Source organism: Pelodiscus sinensis, chromosome 9, assembly GCF_049634645.1.
Source record: "Pelodiscus sinensis isolate JC-2024 chromosome 9, ASM4963464v1, whole genome shotgun sequence".
NCBI lineage: Eukaryota > Metazoa > Chordata > Testudines > Trionychidae > Pelodiscus > Pelodiscus sinensis.
In genome coordinates, this window is record NC_134719.1 from 35,050,195 (window position 1) to 35,076,171 (window position 25,977).

A 25,977-nucleotide genomic window follows, 5' to 3' on the forward strand; every position below is an offset into this window, starting at 1 on the left:
ATTTGGGGGTTAGGGATAGCTCAGTGGTTTGAGCATTGGCCTACTAAACCCAGGGTTGTGAGTTCAATTCTTGCAGAGGCCATTTAGCAATTTGGGGCAAAAATTTGTAGGGGATGGTAGTTGGTCCTGCTATAAAGGCAGGGGACTGGACTCCATGACCTTTCAAGGTCCCTTCCACTTCTAGGAGATAGGCAATCTCCATAAATTTATAATTTAATTTCAATACTTGATTTGTAAGTCAAGAGAGGGCAGCAGTTGGTTGTTGAAGATTGTTCCAAAAGGTTCAGCATTCTTATTTGGACAAAACTATTGTCACTAAATTTTTGGAACGGAAAGTACTAATCAGTAAGAATATTCCACTGAACCAGTGCCAAACAGAAGGAAGAGAGAAGGGAAATGATTAAATAATTTCAAGGTGAATTAACTGCAAAGAAAAGGGAAACGATTAAATAATTTCAAGGTAAATTAGTTGAAGAATAAAAGTGAAAACCAAGCTATTCCCTGATTTCTATGCTGAGTGTTCCCCATTTACCAGACTGAGAGACATACAGTGCACAAATAATGTTAATATTTTTTTCCTCCTCTTACGGGAAATCCACTGGTCACTGAAGATGGGTTAGTGTAGAGATGAAACTAGGGTTGTCTGTTTTTTTTAGCTTTCCTGTTCATCTTTGACATTTCAGTATTACAAATACAAACTTCCTTACCCCAAATGTCAGAATAAATTAGAATTACATAAGCGAAAAGGAGTCCTGTGGCACCTTATAGACTAACAGATGTATTGGAGCGTAAGCTTTCGTGGGCAAAGACCCACTTCGTCAGATGCATGTCATCTGACGATGTGGATCTTTGCCCACGAAAGCTTATACTCCAATACATCTGTTAGTCTATAAGGTACCACAGGACTCCTTGTCGCTTTTGCAGATCCAGACTACACAGCTACCCCCTGATACTTATAATTACATATCACTGCACAGGAAAAATCTTCGTGATTCTTCTGGAATCAGTCGTCTGTCTTGAAAATCAAGAAGATTCAAACTGAAGAATTCTCAGTATCTCCACAGGAATACATTTCAGTCACTATAGATTTGTGATGGAAAAAATGCATTACTAGCCCTTTAAAAAAAAACCACCATTCAGGCAGATGCTAGCACTTCATGTGCTCATATATATTCCATCACTTATTGGTGTGTACATTTCCTTCTTATTGTATTGTTTCAAGTCCCATCTAATTCTGGCTTAATAGGGCCTTGGTAAGTGTGATAGATAGCAGCCTTTTCTTACCCTGGATGTTTAATGATGGGGCATGAAATAAAGCCATCAAGGGTCAACAGTCAGAGAATACTTTATAGTAAATATGTTGAGAATTGCAGTCTCAGTAGGTTGGCAGTACTGAGAGTGCATTTCTATTAGAGACTCTCAAAATACATGAAAACTCGTAGTCTTTGGCTACAGTCTCATCATAAACCCCTGAAGGCTCGATCTGTGCTGTGAAATGTTACCATATAAAGCAGCTTTGCCATCAGTAATGTTAGCTGATGTGATGCCAAGTGTGGGTTAGTGCTATCAGTGTAGAACAGAACAAACATTGTTCAGCATCGTGTCAGAGAGTCATCTGAAGAAGTGGGCTGTGCCCACGAAAGCTCAAGATACCATCTATATGTTTTGTTAGTCTTTAAGGTGCTACTAGACTACTTGTTGGTTTTTTTAGGTTTAAATGTGATTAGCTGAGACATTGCTGAACACTATTTGTTTGGGTCTATGCTCACTGCTAAGCTGAAAAGAAACCTCAGTATCTTGTCAACTAATATTGTAACAAACTGGCTAAATGATTTTTAAAATTCTACAGATGTTTTAATTCAGATTTAGATTTTCTCTCTCAACCTCTCCTCTTTTCCCCCCCCTGCAATAGAGAATCTGAATCTGGACTAGCTGTTCTTTATAAATACATTTGTCTAGGTAATTGTGTGTTCATAATTTGGCTTCTTGCATAATAATTTAAAAACCAATTTTGAACATTTGTGTGCTGGAATCTCATTAAGGTACATGGAGTAAGTTAAAACTTCTAGAAAAAGGATAGTTTGACTGAAGTGCTTTGATTTTGAGAAGGGAAAGCTCTTTGAGCCAAGATGAATGAAAGCTAAGATATCTAGGCTTTAAAGTTGCTGTAAAAATAGTACTGTGTGTTGGTTTGTTAGCTCAATATGGCTTTCATGGTTTTCAGAGCAAAAAGAAATTCGAGAGAGAGTGCAGAGAGGCAGAAAAAGCACAGCAAAGCTATGAAAGACTGGACAATGACACCAATGCGACCAAGGCTGATGTTGAGAAGGTAAGACCTATAACACTTCTTCCTCTCTTCCTTCTTGTTGTTTCTGTTATTAGAAAGTGTTTAATTTTGATTATGTTATTTTTGTAGCAGTATTTGAACTGGATAATATATTTAGTTACATATTTATAGGCAATAACAAAATTACAATATAATCCATCTTTTAAAATGTAATATACAATATAGTAAGGCAGTGTGTCAGCATATTTGATTAGTGTTCCTTATTTGCTGAGTTCTTGGGCAGCCACCCAGGAGAGATTCAAATCCATTTGATTTGAAGAGTGCCCACAGTCTGCCTGTGTTTGTATCAGTGTTACACATCTTCACATGGCTTAGTGCACCTAACAAGGTTTATTCTGCATGTGAATGGAAAAAATAAGAGGGGATGTTGATGTTGACATATTTTAGCCTTTTAGTTGCAAATTACTGGTAATGTCTAAGACAGAAGCTACAGGTAGTGTTATTTGTCTGTTGTAATTTGGGGTGTAATGTACTTAGAGTTTAGTTTAATAGTTTCTGTTGTATTCTCCTTCTGAACCACCTTTAATCTAACGTGCTGAAGATGAAGCTTTTGTGGCAGTTCCTAAATATGAACTGTATATTGACGACAAATCATCTCTGGTCATCTGAAGAAGTGGGCTGTGCCTATGAAAGCTCATGATACCATCTACATGTTTTGTTAGTCTATAAAGTGCTACCAGACCATTTGTTGTTTTTTAAGACAAATTTAATGACACTCCCATTCTTCTCTTTTTATTAATTATATGGAGAAAATGTTTGTGTCTCCACAGCTATTGTGCCTAATATCTTTATGTAATGTGTGGGAAAGCTGGTTAAAGTAATGTTACATTTTCTGTTGAGAGAACACAAATGAGGCATGTTTGTACTGATGTGACTTCTCATTAGGCTAAGCAACAATTAAACCTGCGTACACACATGGCAGATGAAAACAAAAATGAGTATGCTGCACAATTACAGAACTTCAATGGAGAGCAACACAAACATTACTACATTGTCATTCCTCAAATTTATAAGGTAAAACAATATTTAATACAATTTTTTTATTTTTTGAGATGGATAAGGATTTAAAAATCTAAATCTTAAAGAAAGAGTTCATCTTAGTAGAGCACTTCAGTCTCCTAAGCTAGTATAAAATATTTAAAGCATATCTGTCTAGTTTTTTATTAGGTTACATTTATTGTTCATTGCAATTAGATTTAGAAATGTAATTAAAATACTGTTGTAGTTTCTTTGAATATTATAAATAGCTTTCTTCTGTTTTCTTAAAGAATACTAGACACATATTGCAAAAGAGGGAATAAGAGGAGAATAAAGATAGCTGTTTGAGCAAATGCTGAAAAGAATTATTCTAGTAAGGTCAGGCCCTCTGTTCTTTTGATGAGAGCCATTCTGTGTGGCCTTTAGTGTATATTGCACCTCAACAGTAGCTACAGAGGAGTATTGCTAGGTCTCATGGCAGTGATGGCTGACTCAGGTAAAGTAGACAAAGATCTGTACTTGAAAGAGAAATCACCAAAGCTCCTTTCTGTAACACTGGTGAGAAAAAAGAAATGTTTCTTTCAAGTACATAGATTCTGTGCAACATTAATTTAATATAAAGTGAACCATAGAAGGCAACAATAGGGAAATTCCTCAAAGGTATTGAAATCTGTTGAAGCATTTGGAGTAACACTGGGATCTTCATAAGCCACCACTGAGAATCAGAGTGAGTGGAGTCAGCTGAAGAATGAAAACCTTGAATTAATTTACACATGTAACAACCTGAGAAAACTTGAGATTTTTCCAGGAACATGGGAGATCATATTTAGAAGAATTATTTATATGAAACTCTAGGAATCTCAGAAGGAAGTCTTTTCTTCCTTGTTAAAAACTTAGGTTTTTGGTCAGATAAGGAATGCTGCTTCCAGTGGATGTTTCAGTGGAAGACCAAGGGAGGAATTTTAGTGCATACCTGCAATTATACAAATTCATGTTTAAACAAAGACCCAAGAGGAAGTCCTTAGCAAATGTGACCCCAAAGATGTAGTTTTGCTTCATAATAGTGTCTTTCCATGTTTTTTCTTGTGTGGACCCCTCAAAATTTTCACATGCAGGTGTAGATCCCTTTGGAAATCATAGCTATCATCTGGGCTCTGCCCCTCCCCCGAGTCAGCAGACCACAGGTTGAAAACCATTGTTCTATGGCAACAAAAAATCTTTTGCAGCCCCCTTTGACATTATCAGTGGACCTCCAAAAGTCCAGGGACCACAGGTTGAAAAATGCTACTTTCTGAGGCTCGCTCTTATTACTTTTTTTTATTGTTTACAAGTATTTAGTAACATTTACAAGCAAGTACCTGCTTCTTTTTGTGACTCAGCGGGCATTGTTTTATCTCAGGGAGATCACGTGAGGTGCCACTTGAGACATCTGCTTCTGTTTAAGGTAGATTTAGCAAAGGCTCAAGCCTAACTCACATGCCAGTTATTGTAACTAACAGGCTGAGTTTTAAATAGATTTATATTGTCTTTTTATAGCAAGAATGAGAGGAATTTTGAGTATGCATCATTGTATAAATTATGGATTATTGTCTCTCTCTCTAAAAAATATTCTTGCAGAATGATAGAGTGCCGTAATCATGTCACTCTGCATTGCTCCCCTCGCCCCAGCCTCCTCAGAGTCAGAAGGGGAAGCGGTGGCTATGGCTTGGGGTTCCCCCTGCAGGAGGTTCAGGGGGTGGTGGCAGTGTTGGGCCCTGACTCTCCATGACCCAGCAGGGAGCCGCTGCCTGCCTCAGGCCACCACTTGCCTGGTGCTCCAGTTTCATGCCAGCTTCTGTGAGGGGTGAGGGGAAGAGGCTCCACACCAGATCTGGCTTGCAGGGAAGTGCGCGTGATGCTGTGGGAAAGTGAGCCGTCAGGACACTCTGGGTGTCCCAGGGTAGGGGGAAGATGCTACAAAGTTTGCCTCCAAAGTTGTTGGGCCCCCATGAGAGCTCCCTGGTGAACCCAGCCGCATGCACTGACGATCTTGGCTTTTGGCCTTGCGTGCTGCTCTCTCTCCCGCTGTGGCAGGGTGTGGGGGCAGGGCATTGGAGAGAGAGGATAATGAGCAGCCCCCATGCATGGGACAGAGATCACAGCGCCAGCAAGCATGGACCAAAAGGGAAAGTTCTTTCCTGAGCAAGGGGTCTCCATAGCCCGAGGTGCCCCTGCATTCAGGAGGCCAGCCCCATCTCCCCAAGCTGCCTGCTACAGGCCGGAAATGGAGCTTCCGATGGAGAAGGGAGACAGCCCCCTCCCCAGCAGCTGCTGTCCCCGCACTTTGCCTGCCCAGGTGCAGCTACTGCCTAGCTCTAGCAATCCATGTGCACTCCCTGTACGCCAGCTCCCTCCTCTCCTGGGCTGGCCAGACACCCTGACCCCAGTCCACTCCTGCACCGTGTCCCCAGCCAGACACCCTGCCCCCAACCCATTCATAACCCCTCCCCTCTGGCCCAGCCCCACTCCTGCCCCTCCCTCCTGGAGAGACTCCCTGCCCCCAGCCTGCTCTTGCACCCTACTCTGCTCCTGCCCCTTCTCCTCTGGCCAGATACCCTAACCAATCAGGGCCAAGACCCTATCGGGCCACAGCATCCTGTTCCCAGCCCCAATTCTGGGGCAGGCCCTGTGGTCTAGCCCCCATCTGGCTGCAGGAAGGGCTGGTGGCAGCCCTCCTGCTGCTGCAGCACAGGTAGGAGGGGAGGCCACAATCCAACTGTGGTGCACAGATGGGGGGTTGGTGAGCCAGGGGCACCACCTCCTAATTTTTTAAAGAAAAACTAGAGGTCTGAGCCTCCTGCTCGCTTCGCTCGCCAACCCTCCCGTCTCTGGGGTAGGCAGACCTGACTTTCCCCTCTTCCCCCCCACCTCCAGTTTTTAGGAAGGCCCTAGGCCTGGCCAGCGCCGGCTTCCCCCTGCAACCTGTACTTCAATTTGATCCCCTGTACTCACCATCCTCCCTAACCCACCCCCTCCACCTCACACTGCTTATTCCTACACCCCCATGCTTCCCTTGCCCCTCCCCCTTCCCCACATTACCCATCCCCTTTCCTCCATTCCTATATCCTCCTTATCCCTACCATCCTCTCCTTACTGCACCACCCACCCCCACATATACCCTATCCCCCTTCCTCCCTACATACATAGACCCTGCCCCCTCCCACAAATTCATCGTGTTGTCCAGAGAGCTGGGGAAGCAGCTGGGGTGCAAGACCCAGCTCGCAGTGGGTCCAGGAGAGCATGCCCCCCAAGCTTTGTGTAAGGGCTGGGTCCCACAGAGCCAAGCTGCACAGCAGGCTAGGGGTGGGGCCCAGAGGCAGGTGGATGCAGCTCCAGGAGGTGTGTGGAGACAGAACTCCTGGGAGAACACACCCCCAAGCGCTGTGGCTGGGCCGCACAAAGTGTCTTGGCAGGTACGTGGGCCAGGCAAGTGAGGGCAGGGCCCACAGGCAGGTGGACGCTAGTCCAGCGAGCATGCTGGGATGGAGCCACCAACCCCCACCCCCATTTCATGGAGCAGTCATGTGGTCAGGCTCCTGGGGATGCAGAGTGACGTGATGCTTCTGTCGTCCTGCATGAGAGAGATGATACCTTTTTCTGTTTAAATGCGAGACTGGCCAATATCCAATGCGCTACTTAGATAAAAAATGTCTTTCATTACAAAGCTTGTGAAACATTATTTTTTCTTATTTTCCAGCACATGTCTCATGCAGGAAAATGTATTTAAATGTGATATTAGAATTGTGTCCCATCTGTACGTGTTAACCTTTCCCATTGCTTTTAATAATTTGTTTTATTGGCAATGTGTGTGAAATGGAAGGAAAGTTCAATTCAAAAACAAGACTTTAAAAAAAGCCTCACATTTTTGTCAGCTAAGAATAGAAAGAATTAAATTGGTGGGAGAGCTCAGAAGATGGAAAGTTAATTCAATTGTTCTATACAATTTTCCAAATTTTCTCTGAAACATTTCTTCATTAAAGGAAGGGATGATTGTGATCAAAGTGGGGGTAGATAGAGAGGAAGAGCAGACTGTGACAATAGCAAGCCTTGTCTTTCCAAATATTACCTTTAATAAAGAGTATCCAGTCTTCATGATTACACCGTTCTGTACATCTTCTGATTTTAAAAAAGTATCAGACTACATATATTTAAAGAGTATTAATTTTTATCTAATGCTCCTGTATTCATTTTGTCTTGATATTGTAAAAAGAAAATCTGGATGTTATAAAAAGGCTCCTGAATCTGCATTCTTAACAAGATAAACGAGGAATATCAGTAAACAAAATCATATTATCTTTTTTTCTTTTTTGTAGCATCTTCAAGAAATGGATGAACGAAGGACTATCAAGCTTAGTGAATGTTATAAAGGTTTTGCTGATTCTGAGCGCAAAGTTATTCCCATAATCTCTAAATGTTTAGAAGGAATGATTCTTGCAGCGAAATCAGTTGATGAACGCAGAGTAAGTGAATTTAGCTCATTTTATTGTTTTAATATGAATGAGTAAATTTACCAATATGGGAGGCATGTAGCATAATACTGAGAGGGAAAGATGTACTCTAAATAATTAAGATGTATGTTGTCCATTTATCTTTTAATCTAAAAAAGCCAACTGTCTTGTTTGGGCATTTTACCTGAATGCCCTGTAAATCCATAGGTATCCACTCTATATCCGCAGGTTTCTGCATAAGTGGGTGTGGTTATCCACCATTCATCTTTGTGGATGGTGGAGTGGATGTGGATACAAAAATGGTTGGAGCGCTCCTGGCAAGGGGCTGTGACCAGGGTGCCCTGCCAAGTGCTTCTATCACAGCATTTACTGGGAAGCAGGGTCAGGGCGCTTCTGGCGAGGAGAGTGGCCGGGGCATGGGTGCTTGTTCCACTCTGCCCCACTCCCTGTAGTTTACTGCAGAGCGTGGCTGGGGAGTGGGTGTTCGTGCATCTGCTGCAGAGCTTGTCCTGATCTGCCCCACTCCTCGCCACTTGCCTAAGAGCAGAGCTGGGGCTCTCCTGGTGAGAAGCATGGCCAGGGCGCAGATGCTTGTCCCACACCACATTTAGAGAATGGGACTAGCTCTCATGCCCTGGCCATGCTTCTCGCCAGGTGAGCCCCGACTCCAGTCCTAGGCAAGTGGTGGGGAATGGGGCAGATCAGGACAAGCTCTGCAGTAGGAATGCTTGGAAGGGCAAGCAAGAGGAGCACCTGCATCCAGGCCATGCTCTTCACCAAGAGCACCCTGACTGCTCCCACATGAGCACCAAGCAAGGTGGAGCAGGACAAGCACGCTGCCCCAGCTGTGCTCCTCCACAGGAGCGTCCCCGACATACACAAGATGCAGAGCGAACACGGTGAGATGAGCTGCTACCAAGGTGCTGCGGCTGCAAATGTGGAGGTGTATAAAAGGCAGGGAGCAGATTTCAAATTGGATTCTAGCAGATGCAGATCCACGTTTTTATATCCACTCAGGGTTCTGTGAATAAGAAATGAGTTACGACTTCAGGATTTGCTCGAAATACTCATTTCCTGTTTTGATGTCAGTTGTCTGCATCAAAACTTGTTTCATGCTTTTTCATCCTTTGGGCTCACCTTTGTAACGCTACCCTGCTGGCACTTATTACTCAGGTTGGCTTTGCACAAATGACCACTCTATCTTAATAGTCTATTTTGAAAAGTATGGTTGTTTGGATTAAATCAACATGCATTTGGTGCAGTTGTATAAGGGGCCCAGTTTGAGGGCCAAGGGGAGGAGGGGGGCAGTTAGCTTCCTCGATGGCCGTAACTAGCTTCCTAGATCGTTTATTTGCCCCACTAACATGTTGTTGTGCATAAGGGGGTAGCTGCCATACCCCCCACTTCCCAGTCTCACCATGTTTATTTGACCTCCATGAGGAAGTTGTGATCAGCTACTGCTACCTCTCTGGGAATACTCTATGGCTCCAGTAGTGATTGGTGCTGTCTGGCTGCACTGAGAATTTTGTTTAGAGTTAAATAACCAGGTGAGGATTATTCCACACCTTTAAAATATCTATTAATGGTCTTTCATCAAAAACCTTGACATTCCCACCAGTTTTGTTGGGGAATATGTTGGAAACTGTAGTAAAGTCTAACTAACTGTATTCCTCCCCCTCTCCCCACAAACAAAAAAAGGCCGGGGAAAAAATTCGGGGTGGGGGGGGGGGGGAGAGAGGAAGACCAGAGCCGAAATGCAGTTGCAGTCCCTTTAATTCCCAGGCTGGTCTCCCCTCCCTCCGCCCCAGCATGTCCCAAGCAACTGGGTGCCAGAGCCAGACCTCAAGAAAAACAGAAAACACTGGACATTTTAGATGTCTGGTATTTTCTGAATTTTTTTTACCGGACAGAAGGCGCAAATACCGGGATGTCCGGTTCAATACCGGACACCTGGCAACCCTATCTCTATTATTAATATTTAAAACTCCTGTGTGTAACAGTAGCTAAGTGTTATTTTACAGATGGAAAATTTGAGTCAAAGGGATTAATTTATATCCCTAAGGCTACAGAGAGAGTCAGTATATATACTTTGGATTTCCAGCTTGCTGGTCCCACAGCTTAACCACTAAACTACACCTCAGCTAGGTTAGATCAGTGGCTCTCAAGCTTTTTCCATTTGTGGACTCCCAAAAAATTTTGAATGGCGGTACGGATCCCTTTAGTCTGTGGACCCCAGGGTTCGGCAGACTACTGGTTGAAAATCTCTGGATTACATGATAGTATAAGCGCAAACAGGAAGTCTGTATCAATAGACCTAATTATTAATTGTCTGGAATTATCTTTTATTCAGTCCATATTGTTTCTCTTGTCATGAGTGAGTATGTTTATAATATAGCTAGTGCAGTAAGATATACACATGTAGATTTTTTTAAGCTCATTAATGTTGCTTATATACAGGATTCTCAAATAGTGATAGACTCCTTCAAGTCTGGGTTTGAACCTCCTGGAGACTTCCCATTTGAAGATTACAGTCAGCATATTTACAGGACTGTCTCTGATGGAACCATCAGTACACCAAAGCAGGAAGGAATGAAGATTGATTCAAAAACGACTGTGGGCAAGGCTAAGGGCAAGCTGTGGCTCTTTGGGAAGAAGCCAAAGGTAATCACTGAAAAGTTGCTTTTCCCAAATAAAAATGTGCTCAGGATTTGTAGTTTGTGGTGGAAGGAAGTATTTCTTTTGTAAGTCACCTTTAAAAGAAGATTAAATTAGATTGTTTCCCCTTTACTTTGCAGGTAGAGAGAGGTACCAGAAGGATTCTACTATTTGTTGCTAGTTTTGAAAGTTTGTGATAATATTTTCATAAAAATGCTTTTTGTTTGAAAATATGAAATATTTGGTCATATGTAAAATATATAATTTTTCTGAGTTTCATACAGGCAGGTGCCAAAGGGAAATCTTCAGACTAAATAGATAAAAGAATCAATAGTTGTAAAGCTAGTTTTGATAAAAATGTTAAAACAGAGATGTTACTCCTCTCTTTCTTCTGTGCATGTAGGTTTAATTGACACACATTGTGAAAGAAGCCTGCATGGACTAACAAAAGGGACCACTACTATTGGTGTTGGCTGTTTAAGTAATTGAACATACAAAGATTACATTATATTTACTTTAGATCTCTTTGACTTGTACCATATTAGAGCATATACAAATTATGTAATTATTCCTACAAATTTTAATGAGGACTTTTAATGCTGCTAATCAATAGAAACTTAGTGAAATAGAAAAGCTTTATTAAGATGGAATAACTACTTTCTAGAATTCTTTCCAGTTAGGATTTATGTTTTTACAGATAATATTCCAGATACACAAGTCTTCTCTGAGGAGAGAGATGGAATATCTAGTTCCTGTATCCTCCTCATAGTACATTGCTCCTGTGTGATAGCAGTGAAAACTTGGGTTTATTTACTTTTTGTCTACTGTAATTATTAACTGTAACATAACCTGCTAGCACATTTTAGTACTATTTGACTAGAGGACTACACAAGAGATTAGGACTGAATTTAAATTGAAGGGACATAATCAATTTGAAAATCAGACTTTTGTCTCTCTGATTAACATTAACTGTAACATAACCTGCTAGCACATTTTAGTACTATTTGACTAGAGGACTACACAAGAGATTAGGACTGAATTTAAATTGAAGGGACATAATCAATTTGAAAATCAGACTTTTGCCTGAACATTTTAGCCAAGGCCTTATCTGGTGTAAATTGGCCCATTCCATTGATGTAATGAAGCTGATTTGTACCTGCTGAGGTCCAAGCCTTTTGTTCTTACTTTAGTTATAATTAACACCTAAGCTGACTGTAGTTGAAAGAATGTCTCTGGAAAAAAATGTCTGGCCTAGTTTTACTTTGTACACTGACAGCACTTTGTGTATAGACACTGTTCACTTTGTAGAATCAGGCTACCATTCTGCAAATATTTATAGGTTGAGTAGCACTGCTGAACAGAGTGGACCAAATCATGTGTAAAGTTGTTCATATATAATGGTTACATGAATAGCTGAATGGAAGATTATGTCAATGCTATTCACTTTTTTGGGGGAAAAAAGTAACGCGGGACATAATTTTTAAAGAATTTTTAATGGAAATTATTTAAACAATTCATAACAGAAACTGGAAAAAATCTGGTTGACAGAGTGTAACTGGATGTTCAGGGTAGCCTTTGTGATTTGATGGATTAGTGAATCTTACACTTCAAAATATTCTACCTCTTTGTACATAAGTTCAAATGGGATGAAAATTTTTGAAGGGGTAAAGAGCTATAGAAGACAGAAGAGGGGCCTATTGCAGGTGAGAGAAGAGCAGATTGGAAAAGGAGCAAGGAAGGAGGAGATAAAATTAGAGACGGATGATTTGAAACAAAAGTGGACAAAGAAAGGATGAGGAAATTAAAGAGGCTGTAATGGTGAGAAAAGCCATACACCTAATGTCAGAATTCCAAGGCAGTGAATTGGCCTTACTTAATACAGTAGTTCCCACAGCTGGGTACAAATTTGTCTTTCTGTGATTAGCCTGCTAATTAGGGCAGTGAAATGGCAATTCTGGGTTTAGCCTACCACATACAATGGAAAGAACCTTACAGAGAGAGAGTGGGGCGGGATGAGGAAGAGTAAAGTCCGGAAGGACAGTAACAAGGATTAGGGAATGCTAAAGATGCTATTGGGAAGGTATTAAAGGAGAGCATCTCATGTATTCAAGTATTGCTAGGATCTCGGAAATAGGGTAGAAATAGGTTTTCTTAAATCTGTATCTGCTATCTGCACCAACTATAACTCACAAGTCTAAATCTGAATAGAACAGTGTAGAAAAATGACTATATTTGCAAACTGTTTTAAAGTTGATACAGTTATGGTGGTAAATCTTCTTGTGAAACATGCTATGAATCGTTTTTGTGTTGGATGGAAATTTTGTTACTGAAAGACAGAATTTTCATTTTAAAATCACTTTGAACATTTGGCTTATGTATTCCTTTCTTTATTTCCATATTAGCCACAGTCCCCACCCCTTACCCCTACTAGTTTATACACATCCACTACTCCTAATGGGTCCCAGTATCCCATATTCTCCATTGAACCAGTGCATTATTGCATGAGTGACATAAAAACAGGGAAGCCCAGAATTCCTTCTTTCAGAAGCCTCAAAAGAGGGGTAAGTTTGATAACCAGTTGAAAATGCATGATGGGCTATGAAGTGTGTTTGTGGTGTGGCTTTTCTAATACCTTCCACCCTCATTATAAGGCTCACTCTGTTATCCTAAAAGTGGCCTTTTATCAGAGTGATGTATTTTGTGCTCTTACACAATAATTACCTTCATTTTAAAAGCTTTTTATAATATTCAAAATGTTTAGCTCTAAAAGGAAAGTGTTATAAAGAGGGTACTGGGTATGTGTTTGAAATCTTTTTTTGTTGTTGTTGTGCCCATTCACAAATGTCTTACCATCCTCATGTAATGCATTTTTGCAGTAATTTATCATTGGACATATAGTCATCACTAAAAAAATGACACATCTTACTAAAAGAGTAGAATTGGACTCCAGAGAGAGTAAATTAAATTAAAAAGGAAAACCTTTATCCTTTTGTAGGTTAAATGCTATTTTTAATATGTTGAGCCATCATTCATTTCATGTAATAGATTATAATTTTTTTAATGTAGCGTACATTGATAGTTAAATTGCTTTTTGCTTTCCAAAGGATTTTTTATAAAATGCCTTCCTTTATAAACTATAATCATAATCAATTATAAATTACTACTAAAGTCACTTTCTGAGATTTATTGGAGAGTGCATTTACTAATTTATAATAGCATATTCAGCAGTGGAATTTGTTCTGTTGACAGTAAGATTGAAAAAGTGAATGGTTTCCTAGAAATATATATTATACTAGTGATAAATGAACTGACAATATCCCATTATGTCAGTGAAGCATAGTCTGCCTTGTTTATGTAAAGTTTATAGCATTTGTTGATCTACATAATCAGAAATTTAAATACACTTGGTTGGATTTATTTCATTATTTTTCTGATATTGAAAATGAGATAAATCCTGTGTTTCATACTGTATGCAACCATGGCAGATTCTCTTGTTCTGGAGTGGAGATCAAAGTCCAACATCATATGGCATTTCAGTTAATGATTAGAGGAGCCCTGGCTGTCAGTTGATTACATTTCAGATTATTTTAAATTTACATTCTTTAACTTACTTTATCTAGTGCTTGGTTATCCCAAGCCCTCCATTTACTCTATATAGCATCCCTTAAACAGGAGCCTTGCTGCTTGATATTGAGGTCATAGAGTGCAAAAAAAAAAATCCTTGTGAACATCTAAGATCTTTATGAATGACAGATTTCCCCTCTCTTTCCATCTGTGTCAGTTGATCAAAACTTGCTGTGGTCAGGAGACTATAAGGAAACTCCTTCAGTGCTGTTCATTAAGGAGGCGGTAGGGGAGGCGGTTGGAATAACACTAATCTTTTCTGATTTCTTCTGATTACTGAACATGCCTGCTACTAACTCAGGAAGCAAGGCCTGAGGGGAGTTTTAACCAAGTCAGCTATTTTATTACATGTAAAAATCATCTAGTGGCAGTTTTACTGTATGAACATCTTAAATGAGGTTTTTTATTTTAAAATACACTGATCACAGTGCAAACCAGAAAGGTTAGTGAATGTGATAAAATATGGCATTAATTAAAATGTACAGGGATCGTTCAGGCTCCTACAGACCTGAGCTCAGCTCACTGGAAGTCCCACAATACCAAACGTTAATTCTCTCTTGAAAGCCATCAGAGCAGCAAGTATGATTTTTAATTTCATTTTAAAATGTTTTTCAATATCATGCAAACACTATAAAATACTGCTTTAACAGATATCGATGGAATTGATATGTCCTTTTTCAAGCTGAACAATTTACCAGAGTTGTTAAACATTTCCTGTGCCACATGGCAGTTTAATATTTGTATATATTTTGATTGAAAACATATAGAATATTTGTGATATTGTACATTGTCACTATTTTACACACACAACTGTGATTTCCACTCTTTCATTGCTATAAAATATTTTCTCTGATACTGACATTCTCTATCAAATGGCATTTGAACTTGCTTTGTTTTATTATTTAAATTCACTAGTGAGTTGGCAAATAATATGCACAGAAGCTGAGTATGTTGGATATTTTGTTTACCTGCCCTGCCCAGGATTTCACTCAAGGGATATTTGAACAAGGCCATAAATGTGAAACTGCTCTCTCATTACTCTGTGCTTCATGCATCATCAAAACTCCCCATCAGCAACTGTGTGTAACAGAAAACAAATTAAAACTGTGTAGGGGTTTTGTTTGTTCACTGTTACCATTGCCCATCTGAAATGAGTATAAATGCAGCTGTTTTGTATATTTAATGTGAAGGAGAGATCCCAAATGTCATTTCATGCTGTAAATCAAGGGAAAGTGATACTGCAAGCCAGACACATCAGATAATGGGTAGTTTTGTCACTTATTGTTAAAAGGCCTTATTATTTATTCTACTTGCAATTTGTAGTTTTCAGAGGGTTTAATGCTGTGAAAGGTGCAGGCTTGCAATCAGTTTGAACAGAAATCACAGCCTTAAAACAGGCTTATCATAAGGAATGAAAGTGCAAGCTTCACCCATACTTCTCTGCCAGTTCTCCTCGACGCAAGTATGGGGAGATTGCCTCTAGAAAGAAGAATAGTTCCATCTATGTCCCTGTTACATAATTAAAATGTACTAAGCTTGCTAGCAAGGGAGTCATTTAGAAAGGTGGATTTTTAGTTAGCCCTTGTTCCCTTGCTAGAAAATAGCTTAAATGAGACCTCTAACCTTTCATGTGTGCCACTGGTCAGCAGTCCAACACTGGTGGGTTTTGGTCACAACTGATGTGGTGAATATGAATTTGATACATGGATGCATTTGATACATTGGTCCTTTTTAATCCCTTTGTGGTGCTCTACCTGAGAAGTTTACCAAGTTTTAGAGGGTCACTCTGCGTGTATGGCAGGGCCCTGGGATATGGCACTTTGTTGGAGCTATACCAGGCTTGTCTATCATAATGTATTGCTTTGTCCAAGGAGAAAATCCTGTTTAATGCTTACAGTTTCACCAGGGTAGATTTTAATATTTTGAGTGTAGCGCAATGATCAATTGATCAGTTTAAAATGTAAAATTAAACTTGTAAACTTGTAAACTTGAAATGGCAGAGAAGGGATTTTGCGCTTTCCACGGGAAACTGCTCTATTTTTGTTCTATTTGGGTATTAATAATCTTGCAATGTATTCCTGGTGGTGATTTGCCACATATCCATTTATTTTTGTACCATCATCAATTTTTTCTGCATTGGCAGTATATTTTGTTTTTCTTTAATTATATAGTATTACAAATACTAAAATTAAAAAGTTGTTTAATTGTAATTCCCCAAGGTAAACTACCCATTATCATTCAGTGTAAGCTTTAAGTGCCAGTAATTCTCACGTCAGAAGTTCACTTGAGACTTGTAGCTAGCTGGTTTTGTGCTGATAGTGAATTTTGGTTTTGTAAATGTTACTTAAATAATACTTTAAATATATATATTTTTAAGAATAAATCTTCATTTCCTAAATGATGATTGCATGTGAATAATTTCCCGTTTCTTTCTGTTTTCAAATGAACTGTTCAGTGGTCGGTGAAGATGGTAAGCCTGTGTGCTGATCTGTCTGCTGTACTTCTGATAAAATAGCATGAAAGTAATCTTTTGAAATTTGTTTCCATATCATAATTGCTTCGAGTCAGATGCTGAAATACATTTTCAGATTTTTCACCTCGTATACATGGCCTTTCTTTTTAATCATCCATGTTCAGTGTGAGCTAATTGGACCTATGATTTGGATGCAATTTATCTACGACTTAAGAGTGAAGAAGAACAAATGTCATGTGTTGGTCATAATGAATGAAAATATATTTTATGCTTTATCAGGGATTGATAGAAAAGTTGTTAAAATAGCTGCAGAATAGTTATATGAAAAGATTGTGCAAGTTGTATAAAGAAGGAACCATGAATAACAATAAAAATGGGTCTTTTGAACTTATACATCCCTCTTTCCACTTACACTGCCTAGCTCTCAATTTGGATAAAATATTCCAGCACATACCCATTGGCATTTAATTTAAGGGAGAGTGAATAAATAATGTTCACAGTGAGAGTCCTTTGCTTCTAACTTCATTGTTAAGGTACCAATGATGTTAAAAGGTAGCGGGGGATGAGTAAGAGAGGGAGGAGAAAAGTTTGTTTGTTCTTGTTTCTTTATGATATGTAAAAAAAAATCCAGAAAGGGTTTATTTTTCAAAAGCAATATGGTGGTAGCTGTATATTTTACATTAGAAATATCATATCTTAATTTCCCTGGTTATACTGAATGATTAAAGTAGTAGTGGGATGATATCACAAGTGACTGAAAACCATGCAGTTGAGAGGGGAAGAAGTTTTGAGACACATTGTTTAAAACTTGGTACGGGCTGGTTTGGGGTCAGTGAAGATCCATGTAACTCAAAATGCTGACACAGTTGGGAGAAATGCTGTGCTTGTAAAACTCTCCCCTTTTCAGGTTGCCCTTAATGCCAGATTCTTTTTCAGTGTTTAAAAACAACAACGTTCTAAATAACCAGCACTTGAAGAATGTAGAATTTTTATCAGTTGGTGGTATTAACCCTAAGGCATGAACTGTTTTTCTTTCTTCCTTGCCCAAATGCATTTATCTCTCTCTCTCTCCATCTCTGACATGCATATCCCTCACTGAGGTGTGGGTTTTTGGCAACCACCTCTTTTAAAATGCATACATATAAATACATATGCTTAATCGAGAGGACATATTCCTGCAGTATATTGAGGTGAGGGAACTTACAGTGCCATATTTTCTTGTCACTTAAAGAATTTGAGCATTTGAAGCTAGTTTTTATACAAAATTTCAAAAACATTAATATTTGATCAATAAGCTGTCTCCCCTCACCCCCACACAACTTATATTAATTTTGGGAATAGAATGAAAACATAGACAGTGCATCAATAGTTTTGATTCAGGGTAGTTTCTTTATTCCACAGTTTTGATGTTAATAGGGCATATGTTGTATAAACTTCATTTCACTTGCACTTTAGTTTGTGCTTAGTTTAGGTTGATAGTAAGTAAAGCAGGATATAGACGAGGATTTAGAGATTACATAATTTTTTGTAAAAAATTGTGCTTTATATAGAACTTACTAACTATAGTTTCTTCTCAAGTATAATTTAAGGCTTTATTGAACAAATTCAGTAATTAAAGGGAAATATGTCAATAAGAGATTTCGGATGAATACCACTGTTGAATTATTTTCTTTTGGCAGTATCCGAGTAAAGTGGAAAACAGACACTCTAAGAAACTATGAATGTATTGCTTTCTGGATTTCAGTTGTTGTAATTATTCTATGGTACCATAGATCATGCTCTCTGTTAATTTACTAAATTGGCTTTGATTGCAAGAGCTGGACTAGTACGACCTATGCTTTAACTTCTGTTGAATTCAATGGGACCAGTAAGCTGTAGGCAGCATTTTGTCTGCAAAGCAACATACAGCAACTAACCTACCGTTATTTGACAGAAATACATATGAAGATCATTGTGGATATACTGATGGAGGTGTACAGTTCATCGGAGTAGATAGAATTTACAGTATGAAAAAATGTTTTGGGGCTTGATACTGATATTGCTCCTGTTCATTGAGTGACTGTTGTATTATTATGAAGACTATTTGGAATTGGCATTTCGGTAAAAGTACTTAAGGTTTTGCTTACTTTCATGTTTACTAGATCTGCTATTGGCAAATTAATTTGCATGGTCTATGAAACAAGGTCTAAATTTCCTCAGCGGTTAGCTGAGAGGATTATTAATTCTGATTTATTTTCTGCTAGTGTATATTCTAAGTCAGTTTATTCCCCATTCATGTATCACTGTTGTAATATGTATCCTATAAAAAAAATTAAGACTTTATTTTTGACAGTTCCCAAAGTGTAGTAGGTACTTCAGGGTATATATAGATTGAGGGAGGGGTTCTGTCTTTTTAAGTGCCTGTATAATCTGTCTTGTCACATGATGTGACAGAACAAAGCAGTAGGGAGGGAACAGAGTAAAGGGCAAGGGCTGTGACATTAAGATCAGACATACTTGTGCATAGCATAGTTGCTAAGAAGGTTCATCCTGCTGCCTCATGTCAGAGAACACTGTCTGTGTATGGACTGTCAGTAGAAATGACTATAGAAATAATTTTCCAGTGTTTAATAATAGTCTTTATCTTTGTTGTAGGGTCCTGCACTTGAAGATTTCAGCCATCTGCCCCCAGAACAAAGACGTAAAAAACTGCAGCAGAGAATCGATGAACTCAACAGAGAACTACAGAAGGAAACGGACCAAAAGTAAGTGCATCCTTCACAGCTTACTCCTTTTTGGTCACCCATATCTTTGTGACCTTTTCTTTCTAGGTTCCTTTTTTTTTTTTTAAGTCCAAGTTCTCAAAAGTGAAATTGCTCTGTTCTCTTAATCTGTCCATGTCAATTGTCGGTGTGTCCACTTTTATAGTCCGTGTGTTCTCTAGCTATCCACTTGGCTCTGTTTCAGCAGTTGATTATCAATTGTTGTATTATAAATCATAAATACTGTGTCTAGAGTTGTGAATGCTCAACAACTGAAAATCAGACCTGAGGTCTGTCAAGCTGGAAATCTGAAACTAGTGGATAATATTGGAAAAATTGGGTATTAATCTTTAAGAAATGACCATATACCAGGAACCAGGCAGAAGAGTTGAGTTATGAGATTGAAGATATGTGGACAGACATAGCATTTGAACTATGTATGTCTTTGCAGAGGAGGGTAGTGGGGTGTTTAAGCACAGTGAGTGGGAAGACCGTATACTAGGCTTTGCCTTTGGGAAAGGGTTAAGGAAATGAGGGTGGTCTTTTACGCAGAGGGCAGAGGATGAGGGGACAGGACTGGAGAGGGAGATGAGCTTCTCTTGGGGCAGGAGCAGGAGAGAGAATTTTTATATTCATCCCCTCTGTGTCTGTGATAATGGTTTGTTGTTTGCATTACTATAGAACATAGGAGCTCTAGTGATGGAACAGAAATCCATTATTCTAGATGCTGTATAAACATTGCTTTAGTATTTATTGAACTTTAAAGACAAAATGTCTTGTAATGTACTTGGCACTTATATGAATGCCCAGGAATTATTATATCTCACTTATAGGGATGCGCTCATCAAAATGAAAGATGTTTATGAAAAGAATCCACAGATGGGGGATCCAGGCAGCTTGCAGCCAAAATTAGCTGAGACTATGAGCAACATGGATCGTCTTCGCATGGAAATACACAAGAATGAGGTTAAAAGCTATTACATTATTCCTTGGAATGTGTATTGAAATAGAAATATATTGTTCCCTGTTAGTCACAAGTATAGCAACCAGAACATTTCTGTGTTTGAAGAAGTTGCCCTGATTGAGCATCCTTCCCCTGGTATGTTGATGTAGCTAGACTGAGGTGAGATGCACTGAGTAATTTAATGAAGATTAATTTCCACAGGTTTATTTTAACAGATTCATGATAAATCATTCAAGATGTCAGTTTTTAGGATTTTCTCAACACCACCAATGTGTATTAAACTGAGATAACTTTGTGCTGCAGGGAAAGTAAATAGGAGACTTTGCACGATGATTTGGTATTTAACTGATAGTTGGATGTACATTGGCACCTACATTCTACACCAGAGGTGTGCATGGGGGAGCCCCTTTGCCCCCCCTTCCCACTAGGCACCTATGATCTGAAAGAGGCTTGGTACGGTCCCCCACACCCAGGCCAATCAGGGCCTGTGGGTAGGGGAGTGCGGGAAGCCTCCTCCTGCCCTGTGCATTAAGCCTCCTCCACTTCTCTCCCCTCCTCCCCCCGCCCTGCGAGCAGTGCATGGTACTTCAAAGTGCCACGTGCTCCTGGCAGGGTGGGAGGAGGCTTCGGGCTCTCCCCCACCCCCATCTCTAATTTGTCCTGGGGGCGGGGGAGCAGCAGGGCCTTCGCGGGCCAAATCCAGCCTGCGGAGGCCCTTTTGCCCACCCCTGTTCTGCACTCTTAAGAGCATGTGAAATTACATTTGCTGGTTGAGAATTCTTTGATAATATTGACACCAGGTGTTTTCTGACTTTTTTCCACATAAGGCCTGGCTCTCTGAAGTTGAAGGTAAAGTAGCAGCAAGAGGAGACAGAAGGCACAGCAGTGACATCAACCACCTTGTAACACAGGGAAGAGAGAGGTCACTAACTATTTTAATATACTTACAGTGAAGTTTTACTGGAATTCTCAGTTGATTCTTTTCACAGCTACTCCCTCCATAGCCTGGCATTTAAGTGTGGACAGTTCCCTCCCCTGCTTCTCTTAGATTCCCAGATACATTATATGTGTCCTTCAAATGGACTCTCATGGCCATAAGGTTTAACTTTTCATTCTTTGCACTCCAGTGAAATAATGAATTTTCCATTGATACGTATGCATACCCAGTCAGTCAGGTTTTAGGTCATTCAAGATGAAAACAGAGTATGACATCACCTAAGGGTCACTCAGTGTCCTCCCTTGACTTCTACAGCTTCCCAAGCTTGTCAGGTGATTTTTTTTCCCCCTATTTCGCTTCTCTCGCAGATCATCCCAATTTCATAAAGCCCAATGGCATTGTTGTATGTTCCTTGTTAAGTGTTAAAAATGGACTGTTCTATTAGCAAAGTTCAGTGCAAGCCTTTAAAAAAAAATCTCTATCCCTTCAGAAAATAACCTTAATTTAATACTTAATCCATAATTAAATATTGCCACAATGTTTTCCTGATGTGCTCACATTTATAGCCTGGAATGCCCACTCTCTGTTGCACTAGGGTTCATAGGAGTATTTAGATATGGAAGTGTAACCTTTAAAGTTGTGTAGGTGGTTTTTGAGAAATATACAGAGTCCTTACCCTACTCATTGCCTTATAGCCCTGAGGGGAGCTACACGGATGATGCAAACCAGGAAGTTCGAGGCCCGCCACAACAGCACGCCCACCATAATGAATTTGATGATGAATTTGAAGATGATGATCCCTTACCAGCTATAGGACACTGCAAAGCAATTTATCCTTTTGATGGTAGGGTGAACTACATATCTGATGCTTATTTGATTTTAAAAAACAGAACAAAACACTGATGGATTGTTTCTTGCAAGAATCTTTGCCTCCTTCTTCTCTTCATTTAAAAAAAATATTAGCAGCTGGTTGTAAGATCATGAGAAGTATTCCATAAATCAGTTAACTCATTATCAGATGAGTTATATTAATGTAATGCTTTTAGAAAAACAGCTAATACAGGCATATATTCCACTTTTCAACATAAGACCAAATTTTTGTCTTCAAGCTCATATTTGTTCATTATGTTCCTTCCATGGATTATCAATACTTCCTGTTTATATGAAGCTTACTTTTAAATGGTGCCTGAGATGGAGACTTTTGTCTGTTTTCCCAGGTCACAATGAAGGCACTCTGGCAATGAAAGAAGGGGAGGTTTTGTATGTTATCGAGGAAGACAAAGGAGATGGATGGACAAGAGCCCGAAGACAGAATGGAGAAGAAGGCTATGTGCCAACATCATATATAGATGTAACTCTAGAGAAAAACAGTAAAGGTGCAGTAACCTATATCTAGTTACAAAGCTGGACGCTTACTACTACTCTGTATCCCATAGGGAAAATACTGAAACACGCTATTTCAGAGAAGGTGTTAGGCTATCTGAAGGCATTTGTGTGGCCTGTTGTTCATGTTCACCATGTGAGCTTAGCTAGAGACTGTTTTTCTCCCCAGAGATGTTAGTACTAAAAGTAAGAAAGTGTCTTAAATAAGTTGCTCTGCAACATTTGCCTTATTTCTGCACATATCTGTCTGAGATCCTTTAGTGTTTTCATTTTACAAATCATTGAATCTCCTCCATTGATCAGATCACCTTGTTTTTATACTACTGTTTTTTTTTTAAATCCTTTTTTAATACTCACTTGCTTCAGAAAGTAATTCTGTCTGGACAGTAATATACTTGAAAATAGCCTCTCTTGCAATTTTCAATTTTCAAAAACTCCTTTAGGATCTATTATTCTGACATTAGCAACTTTAACTACCATACATTTAAAATTCCAAAACAATTAATAAACACTCTACAGCTGACTGAACTCAGTTACTGAAAATTTTAATTATTTTCCTTGCTTTGTAAATATATAGCACCTTTCACTTCATATTTTCCTATTCTGAAGGTAAAAAACCACAATCCAGTCATGCTGGTCACTGGCTAATTAAAGATAGTACACAGTACTATCACCTACTCTTTTATTCTACTTCTAGCAGCTATGAATTAGAATGTTGTGTATTTGATACTGATTTGGCTTGGAAATGTTTTTGATGTTACTATATGGTTAAAACATAAAATGTCTTTCTGAATTCCCATTCTCTTTCTACTCTTGAAAAGCTCTTAGTTTCTTTTTCTGAGTTTCAAGCAAATGTTTTACATTCCAAGTGTAAAGAATCTTGTACTATAGCTAGAGGCTTTACATTTCATTATTTGTGGGTTAAAATTCAAACATTAGCTCTACAATCATTTTCCTCACCTAATTTTAAATAAAGGATAAGAAGTACATTGCAGTACTTGATTGCTGGACAAATAGCTGTGCTGGTATGTTGAGAATAAACTTGAAAGGGCTTTTCTTGCCATCACATATGGTTAATTGTTCAGGGATTAAATAGAAGGGCTATTCTAAAGCCATTTAAGATGGCAGATTAGAATTGAGCAGGCTTCTCTGTTTTCCAGAGGCTTTCAGTAACTTTGTTCTTTTCTTTTTCCTCTTGGACTGCAGGTTCCTGAAGCGGGTTTCTGAGAAAATGGGCGAGATGTTGAAGGAGGTTACATGCAGCTGCTTTTGGGGGAGGGCATTAGGCTGGGAAGCCTAGCAAAAAGAGGGAAAAGCAAGTTGCATGAATGCATGCAGACATACATTATTCACTAACATTCTCAGCATTTCCATATGTATAATTAGGAACGTTACAAATTCTTAAATTTCTGAAGCAAAAGAGAACTCCATTATGGCAGAATAGAAAGGCAACCAGATTTAAAATACTTCAGTCTCATTGTCCTGAGTTTTGAAAGATGGACAGACTATTCATCAGTTTCTATTACATTTTGGCTGTCTCAGCTGTCGTCTTTTCCTACCCCATTTTAATTGGCAGTCAGAAACATTGCATTTGTCCACATCTGCCCGTGCCACCTCCATGCTCGCCCTAACCTCCTCCTGCATGTCTAGAATTGTCAGGCATGTCTGCATAACACTTTATTATGTCCATTGCTTCTCATTTTATTTTGCATTTCTAGCAAAACCACTTCGTTTAAATATTTACAGCACTAAAGTTTTCATCCCAGTGTCCATGTATGCTGCTATAACTATTCCAATGCAAGAATCTTTACATTCCAGTTTTCTTGGCATTATAACTGTTGTAAACCTTTATGTATTTATGTTGGTTTGGGGAAAAGACTATATCTCAGCTCTAGCCCGATGCAGGCCCAGGATCATCAAGAACCATGGTCCATCTTCAGCACTTCAGTAACCTATTGTGAGCACTGAAAACCTGGCATAACAATAAAGAGATTCACCACTACAAGACAAACGACTGTTTTCAGAAGTCAACTGCTTGCCATTCAAATGCTGCCTTAAAACTAGAGAGTGCCTAAATCTGTTGATTGCCAATTCTACCACTCCAGTATCCCACAAAGGGCTTTTGTCTCAGCTCAGTATGACCTCCTGTAACTCTTTCCAAAGTGCAGCAGCTGCTGAGGTAGCCATGGTAGGTGTTTTCTAGAGCTCTACCTTAACGTGATACATGGTGCATCATAAATTTTATGCATTGAAACTAAAGACATCTGCTCATTTTACTTTAATGAATTTTTATGGAAACTTTGATTGTTTTTTAATTTTGGGTTTTGAGGCTCCAGTGGTAGTCTGTTCCTAGGTGATGCTTCATTGTATGAACCAGTTGAAATTTGAGTGATACTTTGTAATGATCTATGTGCACTTTTACTTGTAAACAGTTGACATTTGGATATGTTTCTACATGTAAATATAGCTGTCTGCAGTGCCCCTGTTGCTTTTGGTGTCTTTTCTCCCATTTGTGATTCTATTAATAAAATAAATCTTACCTGATTCAGTGGGGAACACTAGAATAGGGGATATAGGGGGAGGGAAACTTCTATCATTTAAAGCTTCATAAGCCCAGCCACTTGCTGTTTGGGGAACGAGATGATAATCTCTCTGATGGGGTTTGAAGCAATACTTGGACACAGCAGTGCTGGATTCTTTTTTAAAAAAATGAAAAATTCAGTGTTGTTAGAAATTGTACTACCAGTAATACTAAATCTGAGTGATTTCTTGTGTGGATGTGTATTCCTTTGTTATGTATACCACTATTACACAGCTGACCTAGTGTATTACATTTGGGGGCTATTGATCTGAAGTTTAGATTTTTGAATATTGTATACAGGGTTATTTATATAAGGTGATATTACTCAATACTGACAAACTACATAATGTAGTTTTTTTTTTTTTAAACAGTGCTTTTTTATTTTAAAGGTAGAGAAGGGGTGGAAATGTGAGCTGATTTTTCAGCTAAGAAGCCTGTGGTTTACCTGATTTAGCAGCCTCACAGGTAAAGAACTAACTGTTCTTCTCATGCTACTGTTTGTTTTTCCTAAAAGGAGAATTTGCTTCCTTTAGAAGCAAATTGCTTTCATAAGGGATAGTGCAACCTGTATGAGGGTTATTAAAATGGGGGGGGGGGGGGGGGATTTGTACTTGCACAGCTAGTTCTAAGTCATTCTGAATTTTTGAACATGAATTGTCTTAATCTTACATTTTCCCAGTAATTTTTAATCTTTTTGTGCACAATTTGATTTCTTAAATGTTAAATGCTTTGTTTAAAAATAGTGTTCTCTGTTGAGAATATTTTAATGGAATAAAAACTTTTCATGGTCAAAATAGCTTTCTTTGT

At 39.1% G+C, this 25,977-nt stretch overlaps 1 protein-coding gene across 5 annotated transcripts in view; it reads left to right on the forward strand.

Annotated features, from left to right (window-relative positions):
• The window catches only part of FNBP1L (formin binding protein 1 like), a 100,305-nt gene extending 75,237 nt beyond the window's left edge, over window positions 1-25,068 (forward strand). For 3 of the 5 annotated variants that reach the window (XM_075936555.1, XM_075936557.1, XM_075936558.1), the window contains exons 6-14: window positions 2,225-2,329; window positions 3,233-3,361; window positions 7,678-7,824; window positions 10,270-10,473; window positions 19,199-19,308; window positions 20,139-20,271; window positions 21,097-21,191; window positions 21,902-22,050; window positions 22,424-25,068. In XM_075936555.1, coding sequence (XP_075792670.1) covers window positions 2,225-2,329; window positions 3,233-3,361; window positions 7,678-7,824; window positions 10,270-10,473; window positions 19,199-19,308; window positions 20,139-20,271; window positions 21,097-21,191; window positions 21,902-22,050; window positions 22,424-22,602 — 1,251 coding nt within the window. In that variant the 3' untranslated portion in view covers window positions 22,603-25,068. Of the gene's footprint in view, window positions 1-2,224; window positions 2,330-3,232; window positions 3,362-7,677; window positions 7,825-10,269; window positions 10,474-12,869; window positions 13,029-16,546; window positions 16,562-19,198; window positions 19,309-20,138; window positions 20,272-21,096; window positions 21,192-21,901; window positions 22,051-22,423 lie in introns of all 5 variants that reach the window. The other 2 variants (XM_014569049.3, XM_075936556.1) reach the window with 2 other exon arrangements.
• Window positions 25,069-25,977: the final 909 nt, after the last annotated feature.